The 23689-nt window shown below is 33.9% G+C and overlaps 1 protein-coding gene across 1 annotated transcript in view; it reads right to left on the reverse strand.

Annotated features, from left to right (window-relative positions):
* Nucleotides 1-4408: 4408 nt before the first annotated feature.
* The window catches only part of LOC143247392 (uncharacterized), a 28686-nt gene continuing 9405 nt past the window's right edge, over nucleotides 4409-23689 (reverse strand). The window contains exons 3-8 of the mRNA XM_076495391.1: nucleotides 23093-23179; nucleotides 20789-20827; nucleotides 16601-16716; nucleotides 13594-13731; nucleotides 10895-11042; nucleotides 4409-5300 (exon numbers count right to left, since the gene is read on the reverse strand). Of these exons, the coding sequence (XP_076351506.1) occupies nucleotides 5115-5300; nucleotides 10895-11042; nucleotides 13594-13731; nucleotides 16601-16716; nucleotides 20789-20827; nucleotides 23093-23179 (714 nt within the window). The 3' untranslated portion in view covers nucleotides 4409-5114. The remainder of the gene's footprint in view (nucleotides 5301-10894; nucleotides 11043-13593; nucleotides 13732-16600; nucleotides 16717-20788; nucleotides 20828-23092; nucleotides 23180-23689) is intronic.

Genomic DNA, 23689 nt, shown 5'->3' on the forward strand with positions numbered 1-23689 from the left:
GTCGTTATAATGTGTTAATCCCACTATTCGTTGGTAAAAGAGTAGCCCAAGAATTGGCGGTGGGCGATAGTGGCTAGCTACCTTCCTTCTAGTCTTATTTAAACTGCAAAAATAAGGACGGCTAGCGCAAATAGCCCTCATGTAGCTTTGCGCGAAATTCAAAAACAAAACAAATCCTATGTTCATCATACAGTGTCGCCACTTAGTGGCGCTATTAGAAACCAGGTTCAACGAATAGTGCATTTTCTTCTTCAACGAGGAAGGTTCATCTTACAAAAGCGCTCGAGTTACAGGGTGTTTATTCCTTTGTATCTAGACTTATTTGACTTGCATTTAGGCCCGGCATGGCCAAACGTGTTAAGGCGTGCGACTCGTAATCTGAGAGTGCGGGTTCTCATCCCGTCGCGCCAAACATGCTCGCCCTTTCAGCCGTGGGGGCGTTATAATGTGACGATCAATCCCACTATTCGTTGGTAAAAGAGTAGCCCAAGAGTTGGCGGTTGGTGGTGATGACTAGCTGCCTTCCCTCTAGTCTTACACTGCTAAATTAGGGACGGCTAGCACAGATAGCCCTCGAGTAGCTTTGTGCGAAATTCCAAAACAAACAACTTGCATTTTTCCGTTACATCACGAAGAGTGTCTTTTTGGTCGTTATCTGAAACTAGTGCCCTCTAATTCACTGATTAATACTAATTACCAATTAATAGGTAAGAAAATCGCCAGAAAATGTATTGTGGGGCCAAATATGGGTTCCTGTAATTCACCTTGTTTGACTTTAAAGCAGTAAAAAAAAAAAAAACTTAAACACATTGAAACTGTTTTTTTATTTCAATACAACACAGTTAAAGTTTAAGACAAGTGCCTTTTGCGGCGCCTTAACTGGCAAGCTCTCACTGTATTTAAATCAAGTTAATATTTGTAAAAAGGTTAAATAATCTCTTCCAAAATTATACATAAAGAATTGTATACTAATAACAATGACGCCATTCTTATTAAGGCGCAGGTGCTGTCCTATTTTTGTTTTACTGTATACAATAATTAATACTGTTTAGAATTTCGCCATAAAACTACACGAAAATTATCTCTGCTAATCGTCCATAATTTAGCAATTATAATGGTATACGAAAAACAGACTGTCAACACTACCCACCGCCATTTTTACCAACGAATAATGGGATTGGACGTAGCGTTATAACGTCCCTTCAATTGTGAGAACGAGCGTGTTTCGTGGAGAGAATTTGAGGATGCAACCCTCAAATTGTGGGTCGAACGCCTTAACCACTAGGCCTCGTTCAATATTATTCTGCATTAGCATCTATATTCAAATATGTACAAGTTTCTTGTTAACTCTTTTTGTGGTTAGTTGCCAAAAGACAATAAAATAATTTAATCGACTTCCTCGCCAGTTGAAACTGTCTTCACATAATAAGTTTCCCTAGTAGAACTATGTGGCTACGTCTGTACTTCAACTCGGAGAGGAACTGATGGTGCTGCCCTCTACTAGTATATCCTATAATTGTTGAGTAAGTCGTAATAAAACAAGTGAATAAAACAAATTGGACTTCTACGAGGCTAAAATTTCCCATATTATGTTATATATGCACCGTATGGATAAAATCAAACTTTTGTTAACAAATATGGTAAATTGGTAAAAAGAAAATCAAAAGCTATTTAGTGAACAGATTGAAAGAAGTTGAAACATGTGTGGAAGTATTTTCACCAACATTTGATTACTTTAAGGGCAATGATGCCACGTGGCTACAATATATACTTTGTATATAAAAAAAAAAAAAAAAGCCCAGAACTGCGTCGACTAGAGATAATAAATCTGTAACATTACATAGAAAAATTATTTTAGTTTGGCACAAAAATTGTTGAATTTTAACAAATATTATGGAGGCGTTATACTTAGACGATAAATCGAATTTTTTGGGGGAGAAAACAAAAAGTTGTCAGTAGGTGGTGGTTTTGACAAGGTACCTTCCCTTTTCTTTTTAGTTCATCACTTGAGTAGCTTTGCGTGGAGTGCCAAAAACAACTTAGATGATAATAATATGAACAAATACAACAAACAACCTTCAATTTCTTTCGTAGATTTAGTGATGTAATATTCAGTCATCACGTTTCAATTCTTACAAGCCACTTTTTTTTTTTTTTTTTGTAATATATTGACCACAATAAAGGTAATCATACACTGAAATGTTCACGTGGTTAGCAAAACGCGAAGATTCAACAAATCTTAATGTTTCCACTATACTCCCGATAAAGATAACAAAAGCACACCTTCCATTAAAAAGCGCTCGGGATACACGGTTCTCGTATCATTTCCTGAATTAAAATGGATATTTTCCATAACCGCGTAAACGTAGAGTCATAACAAATTGAGGTTTCAAGAACAGTTGGGAATTGAAGAGTGAATATTTAATACTTTTTAACTCTCGAATTACCACAACCAACTACAGATAAGACCCATATATTTCACTATTCACCAAGATGCTCAGCGTAAAGAACTGATATCACTGCAACAGTTTCTCTCGTATCTTCCAATTTAAGAATGAAAACGTGTAAATTACGTGTTAACACGAATATTTTTGTATATCACAGAAACATTTAAATTATCGGTTGGTTACTAATAACATAATTCTCCAGTCTCATTCGTCGATCCTGTACACCTGTTGAAGTTGCAGTGCTTTTTGTCTTTCACGTCGCATTTTGGAATCGATTCTCCCAGCGTAAGAAATTCCATTATTTACAGAATGTTTGTTTTTAAATTTCGCGCAAAGCTCCAAGAGGGCTATCTCCGCTAGCCGTCCCGAATTTAGAAGTGTAGGACTAGAAGGAAGGCAACTAGTCATCACCACCCAACGCTAATTATTGGGCTACTTTTTTACTAACAAATAATGGGATTAACATTCGCTTATAACGCACCCACGACTGACAGGGTGTGCATGTTTGGTGTGACGGGTCCGCGACTTTTAGATTACAATTTAGAGGAAGTAAAAAGGTAAGATCACCCCCCCCCTCTTCTGCGATCTCTTACTTTTCTCTGAGTAGACAGCTCGACACGATCAGGTGAGTTAAGGCGTTCGAATCCCCGTCGCACCAAACACGCTTGCCCTTTCAGCCGTGGGGGCATTATAATGTGACGGCCAAATCCCACTATTTGTTGATAAAAGAGTAGCCCATGAGTTGACTAGCTGTTTTCTCTCTGGTCTTACACTGCTAAATTAGGGACGGCTATCGCAAATAGGACTCGTGTAGCTTTGCGCGAAATTCAATAAACCAAACTGACTAGCCGTTTTTCACAAAAAAAATTCGATAAAACAGACTTTCAGTACTGGCGATCAATATTCGTCTCAATTAACAATTATGATTTGCAAATCAAATGGTAAAGATAAAACTGGTCTTGTCTGTCGCACGTGTTGCAAAACGAAGTTTTATCATAACATAGCTTTCAAAATATGTATAGTGAATCTAGTTAAATTCAAACGCTAATTAGTTCCGTTAATTTTCAAGGACAAGACATTTAACATATTTTAAGGGTTTAGATCCTGAAGCGGATTAATAAAAAATCTAAAGAGTTTAAGGTGTGTACGAATCCTGCCCTTAACATATTGGCTTTCAGCAGTTGTTTTAGAAAGTTGTATCAATTAAAACTTTGCGATTTTAAAAACAAACTGATTATCGGTAACGAGATTCGTATGTGTTACGTTCAACTTACACGCAAATCTTCTAGAGTATCGTTACAAATTTAAATGCAACAACAGGGTAAGATTATATATTATTTTTATAGTGACTTAACATTTTTATTTAGTCTACTGGTAATAATTGCAAGTTTCATAGCTCGTGTGATCTGAACCTCGTGTATTAAATGGCCATTAAGATGGCGCTTATCTTTTTTTTTTAATTAATTAATTAATTAATCTTAGAGTGAAACCACGTTACCGTACAGTACAAAGTTTGGTGATATCATAGCTTTGTTGTATATTTTTCTCACGTGAACTATTATTCCTAACTATCAATTAGTCGTGTTATTTCACTCCTCACATCCCCTGAAGGAATTAACTGAAACAAGATAAACTAAGTTTACTTTTTGTAGTAATTTACTTTTACAGAAACCATAGCAAGTAAAAAAAATAGTTTCTTTTTGATAACCTTAAAAAACAGTTTGTACACGAGTAAAAATATTTTCTTTACTATTTCAATAAAATCAAATCCTAATAGCCAAATTAAAAAAAACAAACTCATTTTATGCGAGTGCATTTTCACGTTTTGATTTTATACAGGCTTATCAACACAGTTATAAAAGTTCATAAAATAAGAGACGTCTCATACTCAAATGACATCTCATATAATGAATGAGTTAGAGATCTACACACTAGTAAAAACAGTATACAAAATAACGTGCTGTGAGACAAAATAACAATAATTTTATTTAACACATCTGAACCAAGTATCACTAACGATATAGTCGGGTCTACCTTCAATGTAACACAAAAAAAAGATGACCAGTGAATGCATACTAAAGTTCAATATTCTAATGATTTTTGTTGTGTGTGTGTGTGTGTGTTTTAAAAAACAGAAAAATTACAACAGCAGCAATTAAAGCCACACAGTCTTGTTCTTAAATGGGCTAGAGAGATAATTCACGATCCATTCAAGGATTTATTGCATACTTATAAGTACTCCTGTTTATAATCTTTGATTTCAGAAGTTCTTAATTATCACCCTTCTACAGATATTTCTAACACTTTTACCATTAGCTCTCATTTACCATAATCCTTACCAATTTGTTTTAAATTTAAGCCATCAAAGTACTGGATTCTTTGTACTGGGTACCACTAATACCAATATCTTGTAGAACTCTTGGTTAGCCATAGAAATGAATTTACATCTTTCAAGTCAAACACAGTTTACGACAATGTCTAATTTATTGTATTATGTTTCCGGTATGAAGTTAAGCTTATGATAACTATGCACAAACCACTAGTTTAAACGAGAACAAGACAGTCCTCCATAGGTGTAAACCAATAAATGAAGATAACACTGATAACATTGAGTGTGAGAAAAAATAAAAAAAAACCCAAAAAAACAGGGGCAACTGGTTTTAACTGTTAATGAGACGAGCTCTGTCTGTCAAGATGTTCATTTCCAACATCACCATCACTGTGGTCTCGGTCAATGCTCCCATTCTGACTAACAATTGGAGACTTGCTAGCACTGCGGCTTCTACTTCTAGAACGGCTCTCGTCTCTGCTGTTCCAGTCGTTTTCTTCTTTTTCCTCGCCCCTGTTACTTACCTGGAAAAACGATTCCAATAACATAATATTAGATACAAGTACATATACAAGATTCCTGCACACAGAAGTGGACTATATCCCATGACTTTCTTCTACCATATTCAATGATTTGTCTATCTATTCATCAATGACTTTTTATATACCTCAAACACATATAATAAAAACATTCAAAACACTCTATGATATGTACATTTAAGCCTAAATTCTTCAAGACAAATTAACATCAATATCAAATTAGAACCTCAAATTAAGTCAATACCTACTAAGCAACAGCACATCAACTCAATGTCTGACATTCACATAGTAATTGTTATTTAAAACATTCACCTCAAATTACTAAATTCAATATTAATTGATATTTTTATTCAATTTTCAGTTGTTTTTCCAAATTGCAGATAGAATTCATATTTACAAGCTTCAGAGTCAAACAGTAACATCAGTCATTATTTTGCACCCAAAGACACTCTCAGATCATTGCCATAACATTGAGACAGACTGGATTTAACAAACTTTTGTTTTTCAGTTCTTTCTATGTTTTTTTTTATTAACATGTACAGATTATACATTTCTTTTTAGTTGTTGCCTGTCTTAGTACATTAGATTCTACAATTAATGATTTTAGTTTCCAACTGGATTCTGCCATTATAGATTTTTGGTCAGCATGGTCTATCAAGGCAGTTACATCTTGTAGTCTATGCTCTTTTAGCTTTAGTTTCACGTAGTTGATCCTCAATGGCTTTCCGTTTTTGGGTCAAAGGTAGCACTTGAATCTTTTTTTTTTTTTTTTTATCTTCTAAATACTGCATGTACTTCTGTCAGGTTGCTGCTGGACTCTCTGGGATAGATGGTGTTACTTTGAAACTAGATACACAACAAATCAAATCAATGTTCTATATTTTTTCTCTGAGCAACTAGAGAAACGTCTCACATATTCTCAACTAAATGTATTTATTAATGAAAAACCCTCCCCTCTCTACACTGGCTTATCCAAGAGATATAATTACTAAATGTATTTATTAATGAAAAACCCTCCCCTCTCTACACTGGCTTATCCAAGAGATATAATTAGTAAATGTATTTATTTATGAAAAACCCTCCCCTCTCTACACTGGCTTATCCAAGAGATATAATTAGTAAATGTATTTATTTATGAAAAACCCTCCCCTCTCTACACTGGCTTATCCAAGAGATATAATTAGTAAATGTATTTATTTATGAAAAACCCTCCCCTCTCTACACTGGCTTATCCAAGAGATATAATTAGTAAAAGATTAAAAACTTCTCAAGCTGTTGAACTCTGACCCAAGCTTATTTTCCTTACATATCCACTGACTCATTTTTCAGTGGATCATAATCTTTAAAATAATAAATGGTCAGAACTATGCAAGGTTTTTACACTGTCTATAAAGTTGCAGTCTTTTATCTTGGAAATTTCACTTTTTTCATCCAGATGCCTGTAGTTCAATCAGCTTTTCCAACAGAATTTTGAAATGATGTTTGCAAACACCTGGCTTATGAACGATTTTGTTAGAGTTGAGACAGTTTAAATATTGTGCAAATGTAAAGATGATTGGTGTTTTCTCAATTAAATGTTTCACAACAATGTACAAAAATTCTTTACATTTCATACAGACCTGCATGACTAAAAACTCTGAAACATCCTGCATGTTTTGCAATATAGACTGAGATTTAAACCCAAGATCAATCTTGTAATTGACATGATTGCTAAAGTCTTGTACATCCATTTTCAGGAGTTTTGTAACACTTCAGCTAGTTGTGTGTAAAATGTCATTTTTAATTAATCATTTCATCAATTTCTTGATACTTTGGTTTGAGGTAACCACAGAGAAATGGTACCAGAGGACGTGAACTTTGAAGTATCTCTAGAAATGGTGTCATAGTACTCTCTATGGTCTCAAATAATGCCAATCGAACCATGGTAAACTTATCTGATACTGCCTCTTTGACAGTAAGATATGAATAGCTAGAATGTTCATTCTTCTTTCCTTGCACAGCTTTAATTTATTTAATTACAGTTGGCCATATCTCAATAGCTTTTGCAGCAGCAGGTCTGTTCTTCAGCCAATGGTGGCCATAAAACTGAAGTGGGAAGGCTGATAATCCAGTAATAGTGATGTGGTCATCTCTTCAGGCTGGACTATCTTTGAATAACCAGTATATGGATTTAACTAGTTTAGCTGCACCAAACTGTGTTTTCACAACCATTTTTAAAGGAGTTATGAACTGTATGAAGGTTACAGCTTCCAATGTTTATTAGTTCATGTGATGCAGTCTCAAACTCCTTCACTTTATCACACAGTAAGGAACACATGCTGGTCCAGCCATGAAAAGTTGGATAATTTTCTTCATTTCAATGTTTGAAATGGATTCCAATAACATAGGCAGCAGATCCTTAACCTTTCCATGACCAATGAAAGCAGAGATAATGTAATACAATGCAATCATCAACAGAATCCCAGTATCTAACATTAATGGCAACTTGTTCCTTATTCAAGCTGCAGTTGTGAGATTCAAACATGAGTACAATTTTATTCACTTGTTTCAAGCATGTAGCCAGATGATAACCAAAATATGGACCAAGTCCAAAGAAAACACCATAGGCACACTTGTCTTCACCTCTGCGAGTTTTTGAGCTACACTGATATCAGGAAACACTTATTTAAATGTTTCAGAAATATTATTACAACTATTGTAGATAAAGTGGGATGTTGCATATTTTACAGCCCAAATAATTTTGCCTCTAAGTACATCTGCAGATGAAATGTCCTGTTACATCAGCACATGCATGCTTACTTAAGAATGACTAATGTGTAGATTGCTGTTCATGTGAATCATGTTGTTTTTATGCTTTTCCCTATCCATGTGCAAGTTAATGGCAGGTTCACCCATGTTCCCAAGGCTGAAAGTCGTTTTTCTTATGCTGCAACGTGCATGTGTATATAATGTAGGCATTGGCTCAAGCCACGTTCTACAGAGTTCATTCTGTTTCCAGTTCTCCTGAAATTGACACTTCCTTGGCATAATGTAAAAATAATCCAAAAACAGGATTAAAATTATTATCGTATGATACCAGGAGTTCCAGAATTGCAAATGGTTCTTTTCATGCATTATAACAATTTTCATACATTTTGAACATTGCACAGCAAAACAAGTCTGACAAAGCAGTGAATGCAACTGTCCTATACAAGCTTATTGCTGATTCATCAGCTTAAGGGAATCTTGTGGTTCACAAATAATTGCCTCACTTTAATTCAGAAACTAAATAAAGGTATGATGGATTTGATTAGCCAAATGCAATAGGAAAATATCACATCACGACATTTTGGTTTCAGCTTTGTTTGAAGAGATTAGCACTAAATGTTACTGATGTTTTTGATAATATGCACCGACTTTTTTTGTTCAAATAAATGGCTTTCCATGACTTGAAAATAACCTTTCCAAATTTTCCAGGACCTGTGGGAATCCCGATATACATGCGTACACAAAAAAAAAAAAAAAAAATGAACTGTAGGATTTTCATTTATGTCAGACATTTCCTATTAAATAAACTGACAGAAAATAATTATCTTTTATAGTACTTCAACATTGGATAGATGTTTAATATGCATAGTTTTCATATTACTTATCACAATACAGAAATATTTTCTGTTTTGAACAGCTGTTAAAAATACACAACAAAGATTAACATCAGTAGGTGTCATATTAAGAAAAGAAAATATTTAAGTTCATAAACCAATTCATGTTAATTGTTAAATAGGTAAGTAAAACACGACGTATTGCTTCAAGAAACATAACTGGTTTTATTTAAGCCAATGTTTTGGCCTTATGGCTTCATCGGGTCAAACAAGACACTTGTTAAATTATTTTTGTTTTGTCTAAGACTAAATCAGATAAGTGTCATGTGTTTTTTGATGAAACTATAACAACAAAACACTGGCTTAAGTGAAACCAAAAATGTTTTCTGGAGTAATAAGTTGTGTTTTATTTATCTTTTTTTAAATAATGAATACAACTTTCCACTTTGCACTACAAACTTTAAAAACTCTCAGTTTAGTTATTTCAAACAAATTCATCCATTTATAACAGATATGAAAGTAAAATACCCAAGTATTTGTTGAGAAATTAAATTGCTGTTTTAAAATTATCACGCTGTGATAAATTCTGTATTTTTAATGCTTTATCACGTAAAAATCACTATCTGATTATCGTGTACTTAAACATTTATAATGATAATTTCAGTTTCTTTTTAGTGAATCAATACAAAATCAGAGATTTACTGGATTGCTCTGAACAATTAATTCTCAAAGATTGCTTGTTTGCTTATGAGGGCTATCTGCACTAGCTGTCCCTGTTAAACTAGAGGGAAGGCAGCTAGTCATTACCACCCACCACCAACTCTTGAGCTACTCTTTTACCAATAAATAGTGGGATTGGCCGTCACATCATAATGACTCCACAGCTGAAAGGGCGAGCATGTTTGGTGTGATGGGGATTTGAACCTCCAACCCTCGGATTACGAGTGGAGTGCCTTAACCATCTGGCCATGCCTGGCCAATTCTTAAGGAAGTGACAAGTACAGAATATCAAACAATCTAAAAATGTAGTTCTGGTACCTGTCATTATACAACAACATTACATCAGGTGTAGCTGTCACATTACTTGATGCTTTGCATATTCAAAATTATTTTAATATAATATTCAACATCTGCATATATTATATACATTTATAAACACCACACATCAATAAACCAAGAGAAATGTAGTTAATACAATTGTATCTTTATACTAAAACCTAATTTACAAAAGTATAAATGAAAACAAGCAGATACAAAATTACTCATAAATTATAGATATTTAAAATAATTCATTTTAAATTATTCTTTTAATATTTCTTGACTAATAAAATCAAATATTTTATATTATTTCAACTAATGATATCTGGATTATTCTCTCTGCTACAAGACAAATTTGTTTGTTTGTTTTTGGAATTTCGCACAAAGCTACTTGAGGGCTATCTGTGCTAGCCGTCCCTAATTTAGCAGTATAAGACTAGAGGGAAGGAAGCTAGTCATCACCACCCATCTCAAACTCTTGGGCTACTCTTTTACCAACGAATAGTGGGATTGACCGTCACATTATACACCCCCACAGCTGGGAGGGCGAGCATGTTTAGCTGGCCTTGAACCAGCGACCTGGATTACAGTCGCATTACAGCTACCATGCAGACCTGCTAGAAGACAAGAAAACTCCAGAAAAGTAACAGGAACTAGGCTAAGAACACAAAAGCACAGAAATTTAAATTATTTGGAATCCTTCAAGATTTCCACCAGTAAGAGAGACAGACATCATCTATAACTTGCCTAAAGTCAAAAAATTGTTAAAAGAAACAGTTTACTTTTATTTTCAAGAACAAATAACCCATGAAAATCTTATTTTAAAAACAAAAATATTCAGTTGTATATGTACATTTCTTTTAAAATAACCACAAAACTTAAGAAATAAATAAAACTTTGTAATTCCTGTGGTTTATCCATTATCTTTGTATCACCAAACAATGATTATCATTGTCCTACCTTCTTGTCCTCTTGACTGTTTTCTTCACTTGGACTTGGACTTTTCTCTCTATTATTTTCAGGTGATGGTGAATGGCTTTTACTGGGAGAACGACTCTTACTGCGGTAATCACGTTCGCTATTATTTCGTTTCTCGCCATCTTGCTCCCTGTAAAACAAACCACATTTCTAAACTGAAGACTCTATGAGACACTAATTTTAAATCACTGTAGAAGTTTTATCTAACAGAAAACAAAAATCAAATGAACAATAAGCACCAACCTGACAGAAAGTTAGCCCCCTTCCCTCTCAATAATTAAGAAACAGAAAATGTTTCTTTATAATTAAACAAAAGGATGAAAAAAAGTTAAAATGTAAGCTAAACTAAGAGTAATTTACAATTTATTTGACTTTGTGTGTTTACACATCATTATACGAAAGTGTAAAATAGTAAACTATTAGATTACAGTTTCCTCGCCTAGAATTTCTAAAGCTGAGTAGTTTACTGTTTATAGAGGTACAAAAAGAATAGCACAGTCAATCAAAGGCAAACAAGCATGCTAAATGAGTAAAGGTGATTAATTACTACACTTACAAAAAGGGTGTCTTCATATAAAAAGTAAAACAAAAACCTTATTTTGTCACTGTTGAAACTAATTTACTGTATATATTAGTAGTAAACTTGGAAATTGTCATGTGAATTAATGTCACATAAAATGTTCTAGTGATAATAGCAGCACACAAGTCACAAAAAACGCACTTAAGCAGGAGTAGCTGGGATGAGATTACACAACCAGATTACAATTATAAGAAATTCTAAAACATGATTTACTGAGACAAACACTTCGTCATGATGTTAAAGAAACACATAGGTTCAAGAATGACAGGTGAAATACAAATCTTATAACCAAAGTGCTTGGGTTGTAGGTTTCTATTTCAATACTTTGTCATTTACTATTCCCTAAATATACTTTTATATTTTCAAAATTGTATTTACTAAACAATTATAAAGTCTTGCAACTTATTCCCAAATAATCTGTTTTGACCAGAGTTAAAAACTCCACTAGCATGTAATCAAAACCAAATATTTAATGAATATATTATCTCAACTAGCCAGCCAGACAAAAAAACATTCATATTCATATTGCTACTAAAACGATACCGATGTTGTTATATAACAAGTATGAGCAGTGCTGTATATCTCCCCCCAACACTATTGTGTTTTATTATTTTTAAATATTTTCTCAGTTTACTGCTAAAATGTCACCTAAACAAAGAACTCTTTTCAAGAAATTGGAAAAAATTATATGCCAATAAAATCATTTCCTTTCAGTGTGTGCAGTTTAGCCTTCAAGATTTATTGCATAATACGTACTGATATTAAACAATATTTAAAACAATAATTGTTTTTAAAAATCCTATTCTTTATAAAGAGTGCCATTATAGTTGTTAGACAATAGAAAGTATAACAACTGCATTTAAAATTACAAATTACTTTCAGAATTATATTAGTTTACTATCTTTAAGCAACAACAAGAATATAGATATATGTTAATAACTCATATCACAACACTTTATCCACAGTCCTGTTCATTTCATGAAGGCCAAAATTGTCCCTAAATTAATTAGAATATGGAGTCCAAAAGAGATAACAATTACAAGGTGTTTAGGTTTATATCACACTTTATATTATATTGTTATGTCTTAATTCTTATTTCACTTTTATTATTTTTTTAGCAAACTTTATACAATAAATGAGGAAGTCAAGCTACAAACATTATTTTGAAATGTTTAAGCTGAAGATAAAAATTAGAAAGATATGAAATGACCACTCTTATCCTGAAACATGTCTTAAGATTTATTTTACAATTTTCAAAAATAGTCATATGACATCTGTTTGCTTGCAAGTAGAGGTACACATTTCAAAACCTCTTACTGCTCAGTGTTGTCAAATCATTGTATTTCAACTTGTACAAGTATTACTTAACAGAATGGTTTTATAAAAACTTAGATGAATGAAATATTGAAGATTGCTGCCATTTAGACTTTCAAGGACTTTTAACAGGATTTCAAGTATTGAAATAAACTGTTTAGAAAATTCAATGATACTTTGCAAACCATAAGTCACCTACCATTGCAATTGGTACATACTTAATTATTGTAAAACTTCCTGATGCATGTAGTACACTACATTGGAAAAAAGGTTTTATTTTAATTTGGTTTGAATTTTGCACCAAGCTCCACAAGGACTATATGCACCAACCATCCATAATTTAGTAGTGAAAAACTAGAAAGTCATCACCTGACATTTCAAAGTCTTGGGTTACTCTTTTTACCAACAAATAGTGGGACTGACCATCACTTTATAATGTCCCTATGGCCAAAAAGGCGAGCATACTGAATAGGATGGAAGCTTCAAAACTTACTTCCTTCCCATTGCAAATCGACCATCCTTACCATCTGGCCATACCAGGCCCCTGGGAAAATGGACTAAATTAGGCAGTATAAATGTGAGAAATTTAGATATATCACTAAATATCAGTGATAACATCTAAAGATGGATATTCAAAATTAAAGATAGTTCAAACTGCTTCTAATTTAAGCCAACCTAGTTTCATTCCAAAAACTCAGTCACATCAGTATATTTAAGCTATTTGTAGAGTTAACTATTTATTGTTTGAAGCAACCACATACTACTAACAAAATGAGTTAATACTCACCTAGAATTTGATCTAGAGTGAGAAGGAGTTCGACTCCTTGTTTTACTGCGATATCTTTTACTGTTTTCTCCACTACGGCTGCGAGACCTACGTCGAGATCGATTGTCTCTACTCCTTGATCGACTGTAGCTTCTTTCCCTTAACAACAGAAGGTGAAACACTTCTAATAACTAATTACCATACAGTATTCTTACACCAAAAGTTTATACAAAAAATATACTATATATCAGTAGGCTATGAACTTGGCACCAGAATAAAGAAAAATTACATTATCAGCTATTGGCCATTTCTGTTGTTGTGCATAAAAATATTAGTGTACATTTTCAAAATACAAAATTAAAGCTGTTCACTATGGCTATCAGCTTTAATTTTGTATTTTGTCAAGTGTTTCAAATGCCGATCTTTACGATATTAAACTTAACAGATTAATGTGTTTGTGTTAGATTCTAAAAATTACACGAATTTTGGACGTTAATCTTAATTAATCTTTATTATAATGCCGATCTTTACGATATTAAACTTAACAGATTAACGTGTTTGTGTTAGATTCTAAAAATTACACGTATTTTCGTCAATCTTAATTAATACTTCAGTAATAAGATTTGCATGCACACCAATTTATTATTATTCAGAGTGATATTAATGTGAATAGTAATGAGGGAAATTCTAGTCAGATAGCTGTCCACAAAAGATGTGCTGCATGGTTACGACCGATGCAGTGCACAGTCCAAGGGTGAGCCATCATGCTGCTAATATGAGAATCCATTAATGTGTTCTAACTATGATGTTGTTGGTTTTTTAACAGATGAATAAACTGCTTGTAATGAACCATAAAATGAAACTACTGAATTAAAATTTACATGAAAAGTTTTCACAACTGAAACATTCAGATAAAAAAAAGGTAGTATTAATTTCATTAAAATATAACATTTGACTGCAGTTAGCAATAGAGTGGGATAAAATAAAGCTTACATAAAAATCATTACCAGAATCATTCAAGAGGTCCTTCAAAAATTTAAAACAAAAGCAAAAAGTGTGTTCATACTGGTGAGGGTTAGCAATTTCAGTGAAGTATAATAGAAAGTAAAAACAAACATACAGAACATACAAACTGATTTTTTTTTCTTTGTATTGCAAGTAATATTAGAGAAGACCCAACAAACCATCCACAGTCAAATTAGTATATCTTTACTGCAACTGCACTTCTTTTAAACTCACAATAACTTAATTCTTTGATAGATTGTTTAGGCAGAGTATTCATGATGAAATTTTGTAGAATGGACGGCAACTGCCTGTAGTGAAGACACGATGTTTCAAAAGTCTTCCGCCTTTCATCTTCAGGTCAATGTGTGTGTAGGTGTTGTCGGTCTATTATAGTGTTCTGGTGGATTTTGGAGAGCATGTTATAATTGGATGGATTATTACTGTTTCTGATTGGAAGAGAGATTTCCTGTAGATTCAACCAATGGCAGCACAGGTTACTCACCTCTAATCTGGAATCTCTGTTTAATGAAGGTTTAATATCTTAACATAAAATGATTGTTTGATTTTTCTTGTCTTCCAGAATTTGTCTGTGTCAATGATTCTATTTTTCTACCAATTTATTCTGTGCCTAGTTGACGTGACGTGCTCTGCAATGGCTGAATTTTGTTTTCGTGAGTTTTGTACTATCTTTAATGTTCTTTTATTCTTGTTGTGAGTTTTCTTCCCATTTCTCCAATGTACGTATCGTTGCAGGAACACGGGATTTCATAGATGATTTTTTTTTGAGATTCTCTTATTTTTTTTATAATCCAATGACTAAACAAGAGAGCGAAAAACATTTGTAATAAGACATCCATCGAAGTAGAATGCCTAAAGATTGTAGAGTTTTAAACAGAATGGTTACACCTCTTCCTTCATCAAAAACTCCTTGAAGACCATGACAGAATGAAAAGATTAGAAAGTTACCACCGCTACCACCATTTACCTATCATACCTACATTTCAGCGAAAAACGTAAATGCATAGCCAAAATAAAATTCAATATAGAAGTCCGGTGGAAATCCTACAATACCTTAAGGTCCATTCTGGTGAAAAAAAAAAAGTGACCTATCAAAAAGAATCTCAAAAACATTATCTGTGAAATCCTGTGTTCCTGCAATGATACATACTTTGGAGAAATGAGAAGAAAACTCACAACAAGAATAAAAGAACATAAAGAGAGTACAAGGCTCATGGAAACACAAAACTGAGCCATTGCAGAGCATGCCACATCAACTGGGCACAGAAAACTAGAATCATTGACATAAAAAAATTCTGGAACACAAGAAAAATCAAAAAACAATTTTATTTAACATATTAAACCTTCGCAAAACAGAGATTCTAGATTAGATGCAAGTAACCTATGACAGCCATTGGTTGAATCTACAGGAAATCTCTCCTCCAGTCAGAAACAGTAATAATCCAACCAATCATAACACTCTCTCCAAAATCTACCAGGATACTATAAAAGACCGACAACACCTACACACACACACTGACTTAAAAATGAAAGGCGGAAGACTTTCAAAACGTTGTCCTCTACACTCGTGTCTCCACAACAGGCAGTTGCTGTCCATTCTACAAAGTTTCATCAAGAACTTAATTGTAGACACCACATTCTTTAAGTCCACTTGTCTGACGTTAGTTAAGCCTTTATTAAATACAGGCCTATGTTCAATAAGAGATTAATTTACACCGTAACTTACGTTTTTTGCTTCAGTTTAGTTAGGGCTAAACTTTACAATACTTAATAGTATCAATAAATAAACTTACGTTTTCCTAACAAAATATCTACTAAAACAGTCACAGCTTGTTTTTGTTGAAATGAAGTGTAAGTAGTAAAGAGAATACATAGACAGACAGAAACTGAGTATTATTATAATAAATATTAGCATCTTTAGGTGCTTTGAACCAACAAGTTTATTTTACATAAGAGAACAAAAACACACACATACACATGTACAATTAAAAGTTTGTGCACTTACCTTCTAGAATGAGATCTTGACCTACGTCTTCTGGGATAGTACCGGTCACGTTCTAATTTGGGACAGTCACGAGCCCAGTGTCCAGAACGTTGACAGTGGTAACATTGATCATAAGTCTTTTAAAGATAAACAACAGGTTTATACCTATGTTACATATCTAAGTATATGCAGTATTCTGATACATACCATTGTGTAAACTTTACTATTTTTGACAAATACATACTGCAAAATGCAAGATGAAATAAGGGTATCCTACTTGATAAAATGATGAATTCTAATCATTACAGTATTCCCTCGCTATTCGCGGGGGTTACGTTCTTACGAATAGCGCCGCGAATATTGGATGCAGTTTTAAAACATCTATGCATGAATAGCGAAAAACTGCTTCCCAGACACTTTCTAAAGACACTCTTACTCATTAATACAGTAATAATGTAGTAATATTGCATGCAGTCATGTATTTCACCAATGTAGTAATGATAATGTAAACACATTTTAATTTTGTACTGCAACAATATTTTAATCAAAAAGAAACGTAAGTACAGGAAGACACTAACACCGCATAGTATAGTTACCCATACTGTATTACTGTACCGTAAAGTCATTTTCTATGCGTACAACACATGTATTAGAATTGACAGAAAGTAGAACAAATTTAAAGGCAAACTTAGACAGTTAAATACAGTATGCACAGTTCAGGTAATAATAATACAGTACAGTACAATTCAGTAATAATATGCAATTAGACATTATTAATACACGGTCACAAAAATATGCACTGTACATACAGTGTATGCATTTATAAAAAAAATATTACTGTATTGCAATAATAATTGAAAAAATGATGATGAAATTTGCTGTGCCATACGATGATGATGATAACACTAATGTACAGTATGGCACAGCTTAGCTGCTGCTTTACAGCACTTTAGGTAATTACTCCTCCTCTGCAGGCACTTAAGGAGAAAGCTCCATTTCTTCAGGAGAGTCAGGAGGAGGTGTCGCACTTTCTTCAGGTGTGGCTTGGTTTGACGTTTTGGGTACCTTCTTTAGGAACATGGTTATTGGCAGCTGGTTCCGTTGTTTTTTCATAGTGATGAATAGAGTTTTGTAGGTTGACATGGTAGAGTTAATTGCATTTGAGAATTGCAGCGAACGAACCATGTAAGGGTCCCATGACTTGGCAGTCTCTTGCAAATCCTTTGCTTTTGACATGAGTTCAGCCAACCATTCTAGAGTTAGACCCTTGTCCTCTTCCTCTTGTGATGGTTCTTCCTGGCCCTCTGTTTCTTCTTCACTGGCAGATTTCGTCAACTCTGCCAAATCTTCGTCCGTTAGAGGCTGAGAGTGGGCGTTAATCAGGTCATTGAACTCTTCATAAGTTATGTCATCAAAGCCTTCACCACCGATTAACTTTGCTAGTTTAACTGACTTGTTAACAGCATCATGTTGAATTTCATCCGGTGAGAACCCTTTGTAATCATGAAAACATTATGGCCACAGATTTTTCCAACATGCATTAAATGTTTCTTTTTCATGTCTCGAAGTGCCTTGTGTATGACTGTCAGGCACGATGCAGTTGTGAAATTGCGCCAGTACACTTTCAACTGGAAGTCCTCATTCTCATCTATTTCATCAACTAATTGTTGAAGACAGTTGCCAGTGTAAAGTGCCTTAAAGGCACGAATCACTCCTTGATCCATAGGCTGGAGGAGGGATGTTGTGTTGGGATCTGGACTCCCTCATGATACAAATCCACAGGGTGACCGCCAGCATTATCCATGATCAGCAACACTCGAAATTCGAGTTCTTTTTTGCGAAGGTATTCTACCACTTGAGGGATGAAACACTGATGAAACCAGTTGGATGTCAGGAGCTTCGTAATCCAGGCCTTGGAATTATGCATCCAGAAGACTGGCAAAGTGTTTTTATTTTTGTTCTTCAGAGCCCTGGGCTTTGCAGATTTATAAATGAGGCCAGGTTTCATCATCCAGCCAGCAGCATTGCTACACATAATAAGTGTCACTCTGTCCTTTTGTGCTTTGAATCCTGGGGCTTTCAGTTCGTCCTTCATGATGAAAGTTCTGGAAGGCATTTTTTTCCAGAACAACCCAGTCTCGTCCATGTTGAAGACCTGCTCTGGCTTGTATCCCTTCTCCTCAGTGAGTTTCGTAAAGGCCTCAGGATACTTTGCTGCAGCTTCTCTGTGGGATTTTCCAAATCGTAGTTGGTAACGTTTCAGGAAACGATCGAACCAACCCTTGCTGGCATGAAATTCTTCGGCATCAGCTGCTGTTGATGGTCCTGGTTGTCCTTCAGTGAATTGAGAATATAATTTCAATGCCTTCTTTTGAATGATCTTGGTGTCCAAAGGGATATTTTTCTTTCGCAAGTCTTGTATCCACAATGCTAAGGCAGATTCCATCCTCACGATTGCCTTGTTTCTTACAACATTCACCATCTTAGCACTTCCACAAAAATTTGTATCTACACTAGCTCTGATTGCTTGTTCATTTTTCTTTATGCAGCGCGACGGTGCTCTCATTCACTCCATAATGGTGTCCTGCAGCAGCATAACCTTTTCCTTCCTTTATCATATCAAGCAGTTGTACCTTCTCATGCAGGGTCATAACCTTTTCTGAGCTTAGGTTCCTTGCCAGAAGCTGGAGGTGTAGGGCGTTTGAATGGCATTGTAGGGTGTAAATAATATTGTAAAATAAACACTTGAATTTACAGTCCAAACAACCACGTTGAAAACTCACGCGCGAATGAAAGAGAGAAACAGCTGATTAGCAGCACGCGTATCCAGCCAATCAGCAAGAAGGAGAAACTAAAGCTGTCAGCCATTGGCTAAATTCAAACCTATTTCCTAGCCTCCTCGGGACCGAGCACTGTGTGTGTGTGTGTGCATGTGTAGTGCGTTACCGGCTGTGCTTTGCCGTTTGCGTTGTGGGGGAAGCTGAGGCAGTCAGCCAATAGCAGCTCAGTCCATTGTTCGATAAAGACGTCAATCGATAAAACTGCTTGAGAGAGTAAATACAGACATTCCCTCGAAAAGCGCTTTTAGTCTCTATGACCTACAAAAACCCGATTTACCAAGCATTCGTTTTTATGACGTTAGCCCGGTATACCGGCATACGATGCGATAGGGTTAAGAGCCTAACCTGCGAATGGGGAACCGCGAACAGGTGAGGGTATACTGTATAAGAATTACAGTTCAGACAACACATTAGAAGATTGTTTAAGTTGGAAACTAAAGGCCATACAGTTTGGTTTACAAAGCTATCCTCTAACATTGTTAAATTAAAGAGTTTATTAACAAAAAGAGAACACAAATTGTATAATAATCAAAGGAATATTAAAATTTGGAAGGGCTTAGATCATTAGACTTAATTCTATTAGGCCAGTGGATGAATGTTTTGATCTGCAGAGTGCAGATTAACAACTTTATAACTAGCAAAAGATTTTAGCCAATCGTGAATCTGCACAAAGCATGTCAATGTAATCAGAATAATCTCTCATAATGGCAGCCAAAAGCAACCTTCAAAATAAATTTTCAACAACTTTCACAACTAATTTTTGTGTTACTGTAATTCGAACAGAGTTGATTTCACCATTAGAAAATTCCAAACATGCCACTTTGCACACATAATTTGCTGTTGTGAATCAGTTATTTTAAAACTAAGTTTCTCGATACCATTCTCTAGCATTATAAACAATCGAAAATATCTATATATTTACCTTTTAAAGAACGTCAACATATTGTTGTTTTACACATCTCTTTTCCAATGCACTGAACATACAATGTAAAAATATTTATTATGCTTCATAATAAAAGCATATTATATTTATTTCGTGAATTACTTCATCAGTAAAGAAATTCATTAAGCCTTATTGAAAGGCATTACATATAATAACTTTTCATGAGGTGGTTGGTAACTTTCACTACGTAAAAACATTCAACACACACCCATCAAAACTAAAACTGTCATGTCTATCAAATCAAGTATAATTTCAAATTTCATTTCTTAAAATGTTTGTTATAGTTTGTTGGAAATAACTGAAAACAGAATGTCTAATCCTGCCTTAATTCTCTCAATTTGGCTCATCTTTCTTTATATTTTATTATACCAGCTAGTCTAAACCCAACTTTCTGGTACTAAAAAGATCACACGTAAAATTGCTTACTGAACGTGAGCGTCCTCCACCCGACTTCATCATATGAATCTGAAATGTGTTTATATCATTAGAGACTGTTGTTTTTTCTCCATAGAAAATGGTTTTAATTATAAGAAAACCACAAACTAATTTTAATTTATATACTTTCTGCATGAGAAAAACATAACTTTAAATATTGTTTACAATTCTCTAAGCAATAAATTCATAATTATAACACTTTGATTTTTAAATTAAAAAAATTGCTGGATAAAAAAAAACCAAAACAACTCAAAACCATAAGAGAGTGGGGGTTTCAAAACAAAAGAGAGCTCTAAGAGCCACGTAACAGACACATAAAGCTCAAGTGAAAGCTAAAGAAAGTTTTGATATTGGATGATGCTTTCTTCATGAAGAAGTATTCCACATTCATATAAATTATGATGTTCTAACATCACGTTTATTATATAATTCATGTTGGATATTAATATAGTAGGGCTTTTAACATTGGAGAAGTTATTAATTTTTATCCACTTGACAGAAGATATTGTAGCTGCTTTATGTAGTCAGTAGTGTTAAAAAATATCCACCACTTACAGAGTAAAAAATGCCATAGGCATTTTAATTAACACTTAGAAAGAAATGTGAAAATTTCTGGGTTAATGTCTTTCTTTGAGGGATATTGCTTTGGTTTGTTTTGAATTTCACGCAAAGCTACATGAGGACTATCTGCACTAGCCATCCCTAATTTAGCAGTGTAAGGCTAAAGGGAAGAACTAGTTATCACCACCAACTCTTAGGCTACTCTTTTACCAACAAATAGTGGGATTGACCATCACATAATGCCCCCATAGCTGAAAGGGCAAGAATGCTTGGTGTGACAGGGATTTGAACCTGCAAACCTCAGATTACGAGTTAAATGCCTTAACCACCTGGCCATGCCAGGCTGATACTGCTTTGGATAGAAAAAAAACAAAACACTATTTGGGTTATACAAATAAGTATTTAAATGGTAGGAAAGCATTTGTTTTCAATAACTGAAAAATATTTTCATTCTTTAATTTCACAACTCAAAAGCTAATTCCACTTTAGCACAAAATATTAAATTTCATAATATTTTATTACCCCATAAGACCCCAGAATAACTCCAGTAGTAGCAGTGATCATAAGAAGGTGGGAAAGTGTTATTTATGAAAAAAAAAGACAGTATATGAAATGTCAGTCATAATGTTTTGTACTAATCTTTGTCATAAACAAGAAACTTTAAAAAGTAGCTTTATGCTTACCAAGCTTTTTCAGTTTTCCCACTAGCAACACTTTCCATGACAGACTGTGAGAAAGGCTTTAGTAAGTGCCAGCAGACACTCGTAAAATAGCTGCAGTCACATTAGTGCCTTTACCACAAGAGCATTTCTTTAAATACAGGATTTTTAGAATAACACAAGATATTTCAAATTCCATACATCAAAATCTACATGTCCACTTGTCCAATTGGTTGGTTGGTTTGGCATTTTATGGTGCAAAGCAACTAGGCTATCTGCACCAAGCCATTTGTCTGAGGCTAACATAAGTCAAGCTTTTATTATGCATGGCATATATTTTATAGAGATAAATTTTACTGTACTTAACACTATAATACTTATAATGTTATTCTTGTTGAAATTAAGAGTGTACACGTGCATTTAGATAGTAAGATGCAAGCCTATTTTCAGGCCAAACAAAAACTGAATATTATTATTGTAGATAATAACTTCTGACATGTGTATTTTACACAGAATGACAACTATTAATTTGATGATAATGCCACCAAAGAAATATAACCTCAGAACTACTGCCCAAATCTAAGGATTAAAAATATAATGTTTCTTGTTTAGGCAAAGTGCAGCATTTTTGTTAATTTCACAATAATTACTTGTAAACTGAATAATCTACAATGTGTATACTGGATACATATTACTTTCTACCTGTTAAGCTTAAATTTACTGGCTTATTTTTATAATGTTCCCTAGTAATTTTTAAACTTTTGTATTTAATAATATTCACTGTAAAGAAACCAGAAAACTGGATGAAATTTCTCATTACATAAGGGGAACAAAAAAAAATTTATAGGGAAACACAGAATAATGAGTGGGGTTGACTGTAGTGCTAAAGTTATTTCTGTTTACATTATTTGTTACTACATATTCATGAAAATCCTGTAACTAACAATGTTGTGTGTTAACAATCTGAGCTTTTAAAAACAAATGAAGCCTAGAATTGAAATGGCAAAACAAAAGGTAATTTAAATAGCATTTATATATTACTAGCATTAAATCAGTTATAGAAGTCAGTACTTACAGATGGACGATAAGACGGCCCTCTGGCCCATTCCACAACAATACTCTGACCTCGAATTTCACGCCCATTTTCATACTTAAGAGCATCCTTTGAAACATAAGCAGGATATAAATAAATAAATTAGTCTGTGAAGATATTAAATTATCCTAAAAGGTAACTACAACAGTAAATGTTTTCCAAGACAATTTAATTTCAAGTACATGTGGATCATTGTTGGAAATAATTTTACTGTAAATTACAAAGGCTACTAAAATTTAATATCCATTTCACCAGCAAAATGTCAAAATACTATGAAATATTAAACATGCATGTACCTTGACAATAAAACAAAAATAAATATACAAGTTGTGGATGGGATGAATAATTTGTTGCATATGTCACCAACACTTCCTCTGCCACTTTTTGGCCAAAAACCACACCCATATCCTCCTTACTCTTGAAAAGTAACACTAGTGCCCAAAAAATTCTTTGGAATGAATATGTACAATAGGTTCTGAATACTTTGTCCGAGTGTGAGAAAATATACTTTCTAAAGATTTTAACATTTACTATATACATAGCAATTACTTAAGGAGCATACATTGAGATTTTGTTACA

This window comes from Tachypleus tridentatus, chromosome 3, assembly GCF_004210375.1.
Source record: "Tachypleus tridentatus isolate NWPU-2018 chromosome 3, ASM421037v1, whole genome shotgun sequence".
Classification (NCBI taxonomy): domain Eukaryota; kingdom Metazoa; phylum Arthropoda; class Merostomata; order Xiphosura; family Limulidae; genus Tachypleus; species Tachypleus tridentatus.